The 14,405-nt window shown below is 38.4% G+C and overlaps 1 protein-coding gene across 3 annotated transcripts in view; it reads left to right on the forward strand.

The window, feature by feature from the left end:
- Positions 1–14,405, forward strand: part of PDZRN4 (PDZ domain containing ring finger 4) — a 342,458-nt gene that overhangs the window by 308,703 nt on the left and 19,350 nt on the right. For all 3 annotated transcript variants that reach the window (XM_023643376.2, XM_023643377.2, XM_001914682.6), the window contains one exon: positions 13,930–14,028. In XM_023643376.2, the coding sequence (XP_023499144.1) occupies positions 13,930–14,028 (99 nt within the window). The remainder of the gene's footprint in view (positions 1–13,929; positions 14,029–14,405) is intronic.

Consider the following 14,405-nt stretch of genomic DNA (forward strand, 5'->3'; position numbering starts at 1 on the left):
TTCAAAGGCTCAAGGAAAAAGCAGTTGATAAGGCAGTTTGGCAAATAAACCATGAAATAATTTTAATAAATAAATATGTTAAATAAATTAAAAAATGCCAATTAATCTGATCATTTATTTTATTTAAAATACTGCTCAAATTCCTTTACAGTGACACAAATGGGCATCATGATTATACAAACATAGAATTATATACCTATGCACCAGTCTTGGGGAAATTAGAGCATCTAGAATAAAAATCTACACAAATGTGTGAGAGTCTGCACATTCTTGTGAAAATTTACAAGCTCACAACAGTCTATGGTATCACTTATTTTGCATTTTTTAGAAGATGATAAGATAATATCAATGGTAAACATTACAGTCCATTGTTAATTATGAATCCTATGGGTACAGATAAGGAGCTATGACCAAACTTAGAAAATGTGTGTAAATGAAATTATGCCTTTAAGTAAAGTCATAGACATTTTGAGAGATCTGCTCCAGTATTTAAGAACGCACATACCTCCCTCAAATGAACTTTCTCCCTTCTAAGAATGGATGTATTTAAAATGCATACTTTATTTCTTGATTTTTTAAAAAATCAAATATCTTGAGGTTTTTTGGAGAAAAGGTAAAAATGTTGAGTAAAACATAAAGCTTTAACTTCCACACTTTATCACCTTTTGTTATATTTTGTAATAGAGCTATTTTTAGGGTTTAATGTCCTTGATCAGATCAGAAATACCTATGAAAGTAATGTGAACACATTTTATTGTTTGAAAGTGCTGATTTACCAAATAAGAAAAAGAACAGGAAAAAAACAATTTGGGAACAATAATTATGACATTCATGGGATTTTGACAGGTTTAAAAGTCTTGTACCTTTTCCTGTTATGATGACCCCAGCCCCCGCTATAAAATGGCTTATAAAATGGTCTCCACAATAAGAGCCCAGTGCCTCATTAGAAAAGCCTATATTTCCTGCTCCAGTAACCAGCTGATGGAAATAAAGTTCATCTTGTCAACAGGTTTATTTATTTCCCCTTCCTCTGCTGCTTTGTTAATCTTCCTTTTATGTTTCCTTAATAACACGTGCTGGAAAAGTTCCTGAATGCATTTCAAATAAAGAGAAGTTCTGAGGAGGATTGACAAATTTCTGTTGTGTCAACATAGACACGGGCGTCTCCCAGTCTGGAATTCAATGTATAATATCTGAAGTAGATAAATGTAGACCCTCCTTTTCTCATTCATCAGATCAGGAGATATTCAGGTCTACTAATTGGTTTTAATGCATGTTATTAGAATTTTCTTGCCAGTACAATAAAGATACAATGCATTTCATGTATCATACTAGACTGGCATTAAAAAATAACTAGGAGAGCTGGCTCCAAAAAGAAGGCATAGAAAGGGAAAAGTCTAGAATCCATGCTATCAAAGGAATTCTTTGGACATTTTGGGATCATGGCCATTGGCAAAATGTAGAATCTACCAAATATGACATAATGCATGCATTCAGGATCAGCCTGTCACCTACAATTAATCACTATGTATTTACAAATAAATTTATTATTATATATTGTGGTACTAATCTGTAAGTGTGGAATATCAAGCTTCTTTTAATAATTAATTTTGTAGATCAAGTTTCTTACCATCAGATGCTAGAATAAAGTACCATATTTTTGGATGATCATAGTGAGGCAGACAATATTTTGGGTTTTCCTAGTAAGAAGAAAATGTAATTCATTATTTGATCATATTTTTCAATGAATGTCTTAAACATTGGATATAAAAATATAATAATATGAAAAGACTTCTTCCTTTGATCGACTTCTAGGAACACAGATTTATTGTATGTAACATCTTATAATGTAAAATCTTTGTAGTTTCTGTGTAACTTTTACAATTAGTCTGCCCCACCTGTGAAGAAAACAGTGGGTTTGCACTACTTTTCACAAAAAATTTCCGTTGCGTATCAACATACTGACCCAACTTGAAGCATGATAATTGAAATATTATCTGATAAATTTAAATTAGTATCTCCATTCAAGTTCAAAAAGTAGTTTCTGTTAACATGCCCCAGATTATTTCCTTTAATGAACTTTTTAGCTCAAGTTCACGGTCAATTTACCATCTCTGCTAAACTCTGTACCCTTTGGAGCAGTCTTTCAGTCCTAGCAAACCTAACTATACTCCTTGTTTTATCTTAAGCAACAGCCCTGTACATCTTCATTCTGTCTTCCTTGCCACATTGTCCTTACTCATGTAGCCTGTCTCTCAAGGGGTAAGCAGTGTCTCAACTTCTGTGCCAAATATTTAACAGGGCTTCCAATATTCCAAAACACTGGCTGCCAGTGACATTGTTTCCCATTAGATAAAGCAATGATAACCCTTACCACCGTATCTTGCCACGCAAAGTTGATATTGGTAACATATGTCAGTCCTAGTTTACTAAATTCCCTTGAAGGTGCTCCTAAGGATCGTTTTGTGAATGCTTAGATTTTGCTGTTATCCCTCTACGATGCCCACTACGCCCCCCAGCGTAGCTCTGGATAGTCTGTAGAGACCCTTATATTTAGGTAAAGGATAGTTTGCCTTTCTCAAGTAAATGTCTGCCTCTTTAAAATGATTTCTTTTTTTACTTTCAATCAGCATCCCCAACACTAGATGGTATCTCTTTAGCTGATCTCCTTTACTGAAAACATGGCCAGCCCAAAAGCATGACGGTGACTGTAGCCAAGAAGTACAATCATTGAGTCGGGGACTACCGAGGCACAAAGGGGCACCCTGTCCTTTTTGACTGTTTACTTTGCAGAAAGCACATGGCTAATATTGAAGAAATGCTGTTAACACTTTCTTTTGAAAAAGCTATTTTCAGTAATTCGAAGAAAAGGACAGCTTACAAATGCCAGGAGTGGAGATATACAATAAAGGCAGCAGCACCAGGTGAAAAGCAGTTACTCTCGAAATGACAAGGGGTGTTTGAGCCTCTCCGAGAAGGGACAGGACTTCTGTATGGAAGTGTCATGTGCTATTTCTTCTTTTTAAATTTGCTGTGGACACGAAGGCTTGGAAGAATACCAAAAAACATTTCAACTCAAGCCCTTTTCTCCTAGATCACCTTGACTGCTTTACGTTACAGCTGCCATGAGCTTCTCAACCTTGTTCCTGCATCCACACGTCTCACCTGTGGAACACGCTTCCATCAGCATCTCATTGTCTGCAATGATTTTGCCACTCCCAACACATTCTCCTCCCAACACACTCTCCTTCCTGCACCCTCGAATCCTCCATCCCAGGTGAGAATTCCTTGGAGAATAATATAAGAGCCAGCGAAAGAACAGTAAAAAAGAACAATTGAGCAAAAGTCAGGAGGCCTGGTTTCTTTTTTTTTTTTTTTTTTTTTGAGGAAAATTAACCCTGAGCTAACTGCTGCCAATCCTCCTCTTTTTGCTGAGGAAGCCTGGCCCTGAGCTAACATCCATGCTCATTTTCCTCTACTTTTTATATGTGGGATGCCTACCACAGCATGGCTTGCCAAGTGGTGCCGTGTCCCCACCCGGGATCCAAACCGGCAAACCCCGGGCCACGAAGCAGAATGTGCAAACTTAACCGCTGCACTGCCAGGCCAGCCCCAGGAGGCCTGGTTTCCACTCTCAGGTCTGCTAATAACTTACCAGGTGGACATGGGAGAGTCATTTCCGTAGATAAAAGTTGGAGGGCAAGTGAAATTGTGTCTAAAATTTCCTTCCAAATAATTCTATGAAATACTTGTGTTTATATTAATTTCCTTAAAATTTAATCAATATTAAAAATGGAAGAAATTTATGCTTCTGCCTCGGTTGAACACCAGCAAAACAAGTCCTTGCTTTCTCTCAATAGTCCTAATTTCATAACTGTTTATGGTTTATATAAGATAGAAAGCCCCAAATTTTGCATCCTGACCTCCTCTCCCCTTTCAGCCCAGGACTTCAGCTATGAGACGTTTTAGAATTTGGTCCTAACCCAACTCCAGCATCGTCTCTTAATACTTCCCTAAGCACCCTGTGCTGCAGCCGCACTGAACTTCTCACCCTCCACATAAAGGGTAGCTTCTCTCTGGAACTTTGAGTCTTGTGGCTTATCTCTGGATTTGTGGCTCATCTCAGTTGAAGGGGGGCGCATGAGTGTTTTACCACTGTGGTTAAGAGCCAGGAGTCCGGAGACAAGCTACCTGGGCTTGAATATTGACTGTGCCCCTTGTGTGGCCTAAGGTCCTGGGGTAAGTGGTTTGTACTGAGTCTCAGTTTCCTTATCTATAAATTGGAGATAATATCTACTGCTTAAACTTGTGAGAGTCACAGGGGTTAATCAGTGTACAGTGATTGGGAGCTTACCCAACACAGCAAATGTTAGCCATTGTTGTTATAACTTTGGGGGAGATAAAGATGAAGGAGGGAGCATGTGAGTCCAGAAAAGATATGAAATTTGAGGGGAAAAAAAAGTAGTTATCAAATATCTGATGGGTTCCAACATACATAGTGAAGCTGGATCAGTCATTCCTCTGCTCAGACACTTCCGCAGGCTTTCCAGGTCACTTGGACTAAAGCTAAAGTCCTTCCAAGGCCTGCCAGGCTCTGGGTGGTCTAGATCCCCTTCCCCTCTGTGACCTGGTCACCTACTCCTCCCCACACTCCTTCAGATCTAGATAGATTGGCCTCTGGCTCTTCCTCTAAACTGCCAACCACACTCCAGGCATTTCCGTTGGATGTGCCTTCTGCCTGGATTGCTTACCCCACATGACCACATGGCTAAATCCCTCATCTCCTTCCTGTTTTTGTTCCAATACCTTCTCCTTGATGAAGCCTGACCTGACATCCTATTTAAAATTTCATCCCTTTCCCTTACCACATATCTCATTGCACTATTGTGAGTTCTTTATGTGTTTATGCCTCAGTCTAGAAGATGAGCTCTTAAATGACCATTGGACTAGATAAGTGTATTGATTGAAAAACAAACTTTGAAGTAAAAAAAAAAAAAACAAAAGAAACAAACAAAACGCGTGTTCAATTTTCTGATTTAGAAAAATAGTTGCTAAGTGACCTTAAGTAAATTACTTCATACGGGCCCTGAATTTCCTTATCTATAAAATGAAATTTATAATATCTACCAAAATCAGTTGAGACTCTGATACAAGAAACAGAAGACCCAAAACAAATGCTTAAGGGAAAAAAAGGAGATGTATGGGCTCTCCAAACTAAAAATTCCAAAAGTTTGCTATTTAAGGTATAACTTGATCCAGGGGCTGAAATGATGCCACTAAATTTTAGTCTTTCTGCGTCATTTGGCTTTATCTCCTCCTCATTGAATCCATCCTCAGGCTCTATATATTGCGCTAAGATAAAACTTTGAGCTGCTCCTGATCGATATTCTCGTGGATTCAAGTACAAAAGGAAAGACAAGGTTTCTTTTCCCAATAGTTTCAACAAAAGTCTTGGACCTGATTTTCATGGGCTTGAACTGGATGAAATACTCATCCTTAAAATGGTTGCTGTAGCTAAGGAAATAAAATACATAAAATACACTCATTGGCTAATATCTAGGTCACATACCTACCCCTGGAGCTGGAATCAGTCCCAAACAAACTTATAGACTGGGAAAGAGGAAGGTGTAATTCTGCATAAGAAATGCAGGGTCATGTTTCCAAAAAGAGAGGAAATAAATGCTGGGGGATGAGCCAGAAATAACTACTATGCAATGTATTACTCTGTCATATTTTTGTAAAACTAAATGAGATATTGTTCACAAAGCATTTAGCACAACGGTTGGTACATGAAAATTTCCATTGCTGAATGAGGCCCTTGGCACACAGCAAATGCTAAGAAAATGTCAAGTGAATAAGTAAAAACTGAATCTGCTAGAGGAATTCTTAGAATGAGTAATTTATAGATAAGTTTGCTTTATTTTTACAGTTAACTCTTTGATTAGCTTTCTTGTTGGCAGAGATTATGAGAGATTGTCACATCTATTGTCACATCAGCTTTCTGAATGTATCCTACTAAATCTAATACAATTATACTGAGATATAATTATAGCAAAAGCAGTTTTAGCCTGTATCCAACCTCCCTATAGTGGTTAACTCATCCAACAAACGCATATGGGGCTTCTCATAAGTCTCCAGACTCTGCTGCTGCTGGAATGTGAAGAAGATGGCACAGCACCACCGTCAAGAGTTATATTTCTTTGTTTCATACCTAAGCCTTGTGGGATATAACAATAAACATAACAAAAACCTGCTTCTTGAATAGTAAAGGAAATAGACAATTTTAAAAAGTAAGCAACTTAATAAAATACAAATTTGCTAAGAAAAAATAATAAATTATAATAATTGTCAAGAAGTTACTAAGGATCAATGAAATTTTGGTAGAGAATTTTAGAGGTCCTACTTCAGAAAGAGTGATGGGGAGGGATCCCATCTGGAAAGTATCATTTAAACTGAGAACTGAAAAATGAGAAAGAGCTATGTATGGACCAGAGGAAGGAGCTATTGAGAATTCAGGCTGGGTCCTTTAGCTAGAACTTGAGTCCCAGCTCTGCCTTTTCCTCGCTGTGTGACTTTGGGCAAGTTACTTAACCTCTCTCTATGCCTCCCTTCCTTCATCAGTAAAATGGAAATAATAGTAACTACATTTAAAGACTGCTATGACACTGCTTTCTTTCCTTCACGCCCTTATCTTCTCTTGCATAACTGGTAACATTCCCTGCTTGCCTTCCTGTCTCTTTTTTTTTTTTAAAGATTTTATTTTTTCCCGTTTTCTCCCCAAAGCCCCCCGGTACATAGTTGTATATTCTTCGTTGTGGGTCCTTCTAGTTATGGCATGTGGGACGCTGCCTCAGCGTGGCTTGATGAGCAGTGCCATGTCCGCGCCCGGGATTTGAACCAACGAAACACTGGGCCGCCTGCAGCGGAGCACGTGAACTTAACCACTCAGCCACGGGGCCAGCCCTGCCTTCCTGTCTGTTAACCCCTACAAGTCACTAACTGTGCTACTGCTGAAGCCATCCTTCTGAACTGCAAATCAGACTGTTACAGACAGACCCTGCCTTAACGATGGATCAACTGACGATTGTTCAACTTTATGATGAGGCAAAAGTGATTCACATTCGGTAGAAACTGTACTTCAAATTTTGAATTTTGATCCTTTCCTGGGCTAGTGATACGTGGTACGATACGCTCTCCCAATGCTGAGCAGCAGTGGTGAGCCACAGCTCCCAGTACGCCACGTGATCACGAGGGTAAACAACGGACACACTTAGAACCATTCTGTACCCACCCAACCATTCTGCTTTTCCCTTCAGTACAGTCTTCAATAATTTATGTGAGATAGTCAACCTTTATTATAAAATAGGCTTTGTATTAGATGATTTTGCCAAACTGTAGGCTAATATAAGTTTTCTGAGCACATTTAAGGTAGGTTAGGCTAAGCTATGACATTTGGTAGGTGAAGTGTATTAAATGCATTTTTGACTTAGAATATTTTCAACTTACAGGGGGTTTATTGGGATGTAACCCCATCGTAAGTCAAGGAAGATCTGTATTTCCTTTACAATGACTCCTCTTTAATTTTTGCAAAGAGTCCAAATTAGTTAATATGGTGTGGCAATCCTTCCATGGTATGGCCCTTGTCTACATCTCCAGTTTTATTTTTCATCATACCCCCTCATTCACCCCAATCTTAAACCCTTAGCTTTATACACATTATCTACTTAAAACTCCTCTAACATGACATGCTGTTTCCTACGTCTGTAACCTTTGCAGCGTCGCTGTTCTCTGCTTGTAAATTTGGTCTTGGGGAACTCCAAGGTGATTCTATTATCTCTTCCAAGGCACTTTTACTAGATTCTTCCAGTACCTCCAGCCTAGAGCTGACCACCATCTCTATCTGGTTTTCTTTTGCCCCACCTCATATGGATGATAGTAATGCTTTTTTTGCGTATGTCTGGCAATGGGGATGATCTGATAAGGAAGGAGAAACTGATAATACAGGAGAAAGAGAGGGAATAATTCCATGAGAAAAAGTCTTAAAAATATTTTAAAAGAATGGTTTATGGAGCATGAGTGGAGGCATTGGCCTTTGATAGAGTTAAGAATCTTTCTTTGATTGTAATGGAGGGACAGCCTACAGGATGAATACAGGTGAATTTAGATTGATACACTGAGTGGAGGGAAGATGCAGCAGTTTCTGTTTCGTGCTTCCTTTTTTGTCCACGGAGCATGGAACAGGATGATTAGCTAAAAGTGAAGAGAGAGAAGGCACTGTAGCAGAGTTGCAGAGAAAAGGAGTGTAAATACCGGTCTGGGATTTTGTAAAGTTGAGGTAATAATAATCAACTAGCATCCAGTGAACCAAGAGGTAAGGTCATCAACTGAGAGTGGGCAGGTTCTGTTGGAAATTTGAGAAAAGAGGAGCAACTTGACAAAGGAAGCACAGTGTGACCATTGGTGGCATTGATGGCCCATTTGAGATTTGTGGTAACGAATTTACAGTGAGAGCAGTCAGTGTGGTCAGAATAGTTGTGCATTTTCCTCCAGGATCATGCAGCTGCTCAGGTGGGAACACAGGGAAGTGACTAGTTGGGTTTAACCATAATTGACCCTCTGTTGGGTGATACTGTGGAGGCAGAGAACAACAAAGGAGTTGTGGATTTTAATAAAAGATTATTATGCTGAACTGTGATTTCAAGCTGGACAAGGAGAGAGGGGAGAGCATGGGGGAATTATTGAAAGTGAAAAGTGGAAGGGTCAATAGGTTCAAGGTCTAATGAGACAGCGAAAATGCTGGAGTGGGAATACAAGAGTATCTGAGCTGACCAGAGAGTGGGGTGCTTAAAATGGATATTGTAAAAGTAAAGTAATGACATTTTATGAATAGTCTTTTCTACATATTGCTTATGGCATGTTGAACTATTTTGATGGAGACCCCAAGAGCTAACATATAAATCAGAAAATCAAGCCACAAATAACTGTGGGTATTTAGCAATGTCATTAGTGAGCTAATCAATGATCATTTAATGTTTGTTCAAAACGCGTCAGTTGTGAATAACTCTAGATTCCTGGATTTTTACAAAGATAAACCACACGATCCTAATACCTCAAGGCAATTGCGGTTTTCTCAAAAGACGCAAGAAGCAAAATATAGAAAAAAAAATAACTGATGTAAACAAAAGCTTTTCCCTAGTTTCCTTACATGCGTTTGTTCTGTTTTAGGCCCAGCAAGACTGGGCGAAAGCCCATTAAAGGACAGGTTCCCATGCGGTTGGCCTGATTCTCTAGTTGGCAGGGCAGAAGTAACAATACACAATTGGTGTATCACTTCTCACGTACCATGATCTCAAGTTTCCCATTTCTGTTCCTGGTCCAGAATTCAAGGCATCGACTGTTGCCTCCTGCCATCATGAATCCATTCCATCCGCCAATGAACATTTTAAACAAAATTAATATTTCTTTCTTTGTTAAGATGTAAAATCCACCCAAAATGGGTAATTTAGGACTTCCTAAGGCCATTCAGATCCCACAATAAGAAACAGACAACCTGGGTCTAGAAAAACGTGACAGCTTTATTTCCCAAAGAATTCAGAAAGTCCCTAAGAATAGGAAATTGGGAGATTAAAAAGCTGCCCACATTTCACAACAATATCTTTGAAAAAGGAAAAGCAGTTGAGGAAGGAGTTGAAGTTAAGGATATTAGTGAAAAGACATGACCAAATGCTTTCACTTTTATCCTCATTTCTCTACAGAAATGCGATCTAGTTACTAGTTGCAGCCACTTGCTGTGGATGTTTGGAGTTGGCGTGTGTGAACCTGATGTTGTCATGGTGATTTGAGTATTCTGGGAGTTTTGCTTTTTCTTGCTAAGTATTATAGCTGATTCTACTATCCAGAAGATAATGATTTTGAAGCAATATTTTCACAGTAGAGTATCTAGGTTTCCCTTGCCTGTGGGAGTTAAAGCTTTTGTATTTCCCATTTAGCTGTTTTTTAATAAATGTTTTGTTGGAACAACTAAGCATGGTATTCCACTAGTTACTAATCAATGTTACAAAATGTAAGACAATGACCTATGATTAGTACTAAGCTTGTATAGTAGTGCATATGTTGTCTAATAAATAAAAATTGGGAAAACAAACAAAATAAAAGGAAAGATATGGACCCAACAGACCCCTCTCTCTCATGAGTCATTTGGTATCATTGACTGTCCTGCCTAGCCCTGCTTCTTCTTCAGACTTACATAGTACTGACTGCCTCTGAATTTTCTCGCTCGTGGCATGGGAGTCAGAGCTCTCTAGAATTTGGAAACAATTTTCTTAAAAAGCTATTGCAAGCAGCTTCAAGCCTCAGTTCTTCCTCCAGCAAGTGAGTCCTATCTAGAGAACAAAAGTGTGGTTTTTTTGTTTAAAGTTCGGGTTCCTCCTTAGATCCAATCATTAAAAATATAAAAATTTCGCAGCACTGCAGTGTAACCAGTCTATGTAAAAATCCCATTCTTCCTGTGATTAGAAGGATGTTTCCCAGCAAGCTTTACTGACTTTCATCTTCTACTCCACCCTCAGTCTCCACAGAATCAATTTCTCACAGCATTAGATACTGTGATTTGATTTTTTTAAGGGACTGTACATATTCCTAGAACATAGCATCTTAAAGCACATTTAAGCCTCAATTAATGTAGTTTCACCAGGTATGTGAAGTGATTCTTGCATTCCAGTCACAAATGACTTATGGATGGTTGGCCATGCCATCCGTGCAGACTTGGCTTTGATTTGTATACGCCCGTGAATTGTCTCTGTGGAGAAAATGTACAGAGGTAGCATTTCACTTTTATGTTTTTCATCAAACAGCTTCCTAGTGACAGAGAGAAAGGTATGAAAGTTGTTAGGGAAAACATTCTGTATTACCAGGAGGTTGTTTCTTCAGAAGTCAGAGGCTTCTGCACACTGCGAAGGGAATACTAAATTAAACCTGTGCTAGAGGATTCCTTTCAGATAATCAGGCTTTCCAAAGCCACCTTTGCCTCATGCGAACAAAGTGGTCTACAGGTAGCTGCTTATAAGTTATTTTGTCATACAATTAAAGGAACTTTGATTCTAAAATGCATGCTTCTGTGTACCAATATGAAATATGTAGTGTCGGAAACATTCTCAACCAAAGAAAGCACTGCAAGTCCACACTGGGACGGGTGCTGGGTGGTTTGTAGGGTCCAGGGAGTCTCCCTTGAGCCTCCTTGAGAGCCTGCAGTCCTACCACCATAAGTTCAGTCCTTTGAATTAAGGCTTTGTATTGGCAGCCTTTATTAGTGTAAACCAAACCCTGCATAGCCACATTTTAAGTAATTATTAATAATGATCCCTTTAAGAAATATTTATTTATCAATTTTCTTTATATCTCAAGAGTTACTTATGAGAGAATGGAAAACCACACCAAATGCCAGATTTTGCTAGGACGTAGGTAAGATGCAAACCTAAAATACCAGTGTCCACCTAGATAGGCAGACCTTAGGAACTCTGGGAAATACGAGCATGTTGTGTGTCATAAAAGGGGGATATCGAAAACAAAGATGCTGTAGGTAACTTTGAGACCTGTTTCGCAGTTCCGCGTAGGTCTAATATGATGACAATATTGAAACGCTATTTTGACCTCAGGATCTTAGTCTACTTTCCTCTGTGATTCTTGGGTAAATACTTGAATTTGTGATATTGAAGTCTTATGGGTGGATTCCAGCCTTTTTATTTTAATAGATTAGTTCCATTTTATTGCAAAACATTTTGAGATGCATCTTCTAAACCAACACCACACCATGGTACACCATTGAGAATGCAGAGAAAACATTCACGAAAGGAATGCCCCTCTGGAAATATCTTCCTGCATCATACGGAGTCTCTCCCCAGCCATTGGAAGGACATTGAATGTCAATGGATTTCAGCTTTGACTACAGCTCCTCATTTGCTTTAATTTAGAGGTCCCAATCTCAGTTCTTTATGGGGTGTTTAGGTTTCCTTGTAGGCCTCTTAGGAATCGCAAGCTTCTTTACTCCTTAACTGTATACTTCATTGCTGTAATTGAAGCTCTTTTGTTGCTGTAATTCCTTCCTAATGTTACAGTTTTAGTCAAGTATTCTTCCCCTCCGGAGGTATTAATTATTGCCAGTTTGGAAAATATCCTCGCTTGATGCGTAGTTTTTGGTTCTGGTGCCAAATCATGTCACTGTTTCCTGTTCTTCCTCGAGGTGAAAAGATTTTTCATCCTTTTTCTTCATTCTTCATCATACACCATGCCCTTTTTAACCTCTGTGGTGTAATTTAGAGCATCTATGTCCCCCAGTTAGAAAGTCAGCATCCTTCGTATTTTCATGTATTTCACCAATTTGCGGTATATGTCTCAAGACAGAAGATTTAAATTTCATCTTATTTGCTATCAGCGGTGAAATTATTGGTCACTGGAGCTTATGATGGTCTATCCTTGCTAAGGATTTACCTATGGTTTATAGCATGTCATTGAAATGAATGGTTATTTTCCAATGACAAAGGCCTTCATTGAAATACAAAGTTGAAAGAGAGGATATTTCTTCAAATGTCGCAGACTGTCCTGGAAAATATCCCCTAGTTTGAAGTTGTGAGTTTTTCCTTATTTAGTCCTGGTATCTATTTCAGATCATAGACAGTTAAATGAATTCTGTATTATTATTGAACTTCATAATCTTCTTTTCATTCATGTACATACACTCACACACATGCACGTGCACACAAAATCTACTCCAATTAAAGACAAAAAACTCCTTAATTATTGTTTTACAAAAAGTTACAAACACTAGGAAAGATTTTAAAATAAAAGCAGTCACTCTTGAACCAGCATTTACTCAGTGTCCACACTGAGACTGCCCCTGTTCTAGGCAATGGAGAAAGAGCATTAAGCTGGACAGACAAATTGACAACTCCCACAGAGCCTGAGTTCTAGAAACTTGATCCAGACTCCACTTTCATTTTAAATGTATTTTGTTCTTCCTCATCTGATTATGTGCTAAGAGGCCTCTATATTCTCCATTCAATAGGAACAAGTTCTCCATGATGAGAACACGAATTTGTGTTTTAGTGCTTGGAATTATGCGATTTATCCTAAAGTCATCTGCTTCTGAAAGTAGTACAAGTGTATTTCATTATATAAAAGGGAAATACACTGAAATTTATTATTATTTTACTGAACATAAATCAGGAAATAGACTCAATATACATTACCGAAGGACTGACATTTCAAGCCCCTCAGCCATGTGTTTCAGTAAATGTGTTTCCTTGTTCATTTACTGCTCTATTTTGAATCATTGCCTCTGCTCATATGACTGTTGATGTCTCTCTCTTCAGCCTGGATGAACCCATTTCTTTTCAAGGGCAAGAGCTTCTGCAGAATAATAGGAAACCTTGGCCTGAGCTACCCAAAACACTTGCTTATTATCATATTGTATAGAACTCCAAAAAAGAATTGAGACAGAGTCTAGTATAATCTTTTTTTATTTGAACTTTATTTTGTTTTATTAAAATACAAACACAGTAGCTCTCAATATTTTTATGAATATTTTGCTACCTACTGTGACATTCTCAAATATTTTATTGATTCCATCTTACTGATGTATGCATATCTTATTTATACTTTATGGTGTGATTTTTAAAGAGTTTAAGTTTATGACTTGATGCAAAAGAATTGCACATCTCCAACTTTACAATGAAAATTTAAAACATTGGTTTGAATATACAGAAATACAAATGGACGGTAAATTTTGATGGTTTTGGTCACACAAGTTAATTTCACACGTTGGGCAGTAATTATGAAAACTTCCCACGGTGACCCAAAGAGTTATCAGTGAGCTCCCCATTCTGTTGTAGGATTTCTCTCTAAGATAAATGTTCTGTGTGTGTTTTCTCTCAGGAGGTCGAGTTGTGTCGTGTTAGCAGTCAAGAGAAGCTGGGCCTGACAGTCTGTTACCGAACGGATGATGAAGAAGACACCGGCATTTATGTCAGCGAGGTAAGAGATGCCATGGAGAAGAGATTAAGGGAGGGAGACTGCGAGGAATGGAGGGAAATGACTCACAATGAGAAAATCCTTGGGAGGCTTGAATGTGAAGGATTGGCCATGTTCCAATACTTGTCACTTTCAATTAGGAAAGTAAATTATGTTGCCCAAGTAACGTAATTGTTATCAGCTTGTTTAATGTGGTTGCTTTCACCACAGAATCCCAGGAAGGAGAAGTGTAAGAATGGTAACATAGCCTAAATTTGAAAAAATTCCCATAAGTATGCAGGAAGTCAAGCAAAGGTTTTGATCAGCAAATATTTGTTCTTCCATTCCACTGTGTCTTTTATCAATTTTGTTAACAATAGCATCGACTAATTGTTTTAAAT

This window comes from Equus caballus, chromosome 6 (assembly GCF_041296265.1).
Source record: "Equus caballus isolate H_3958 breed thoroughbred chromosome 6, TB-T2T, whole genome shotgun sequence".
Lineage (NCBI taxonomy): Eukaryota > Metazoa > Chordata > Mammalia > Perissodactyla > Equidae > Equus > Equus caballus.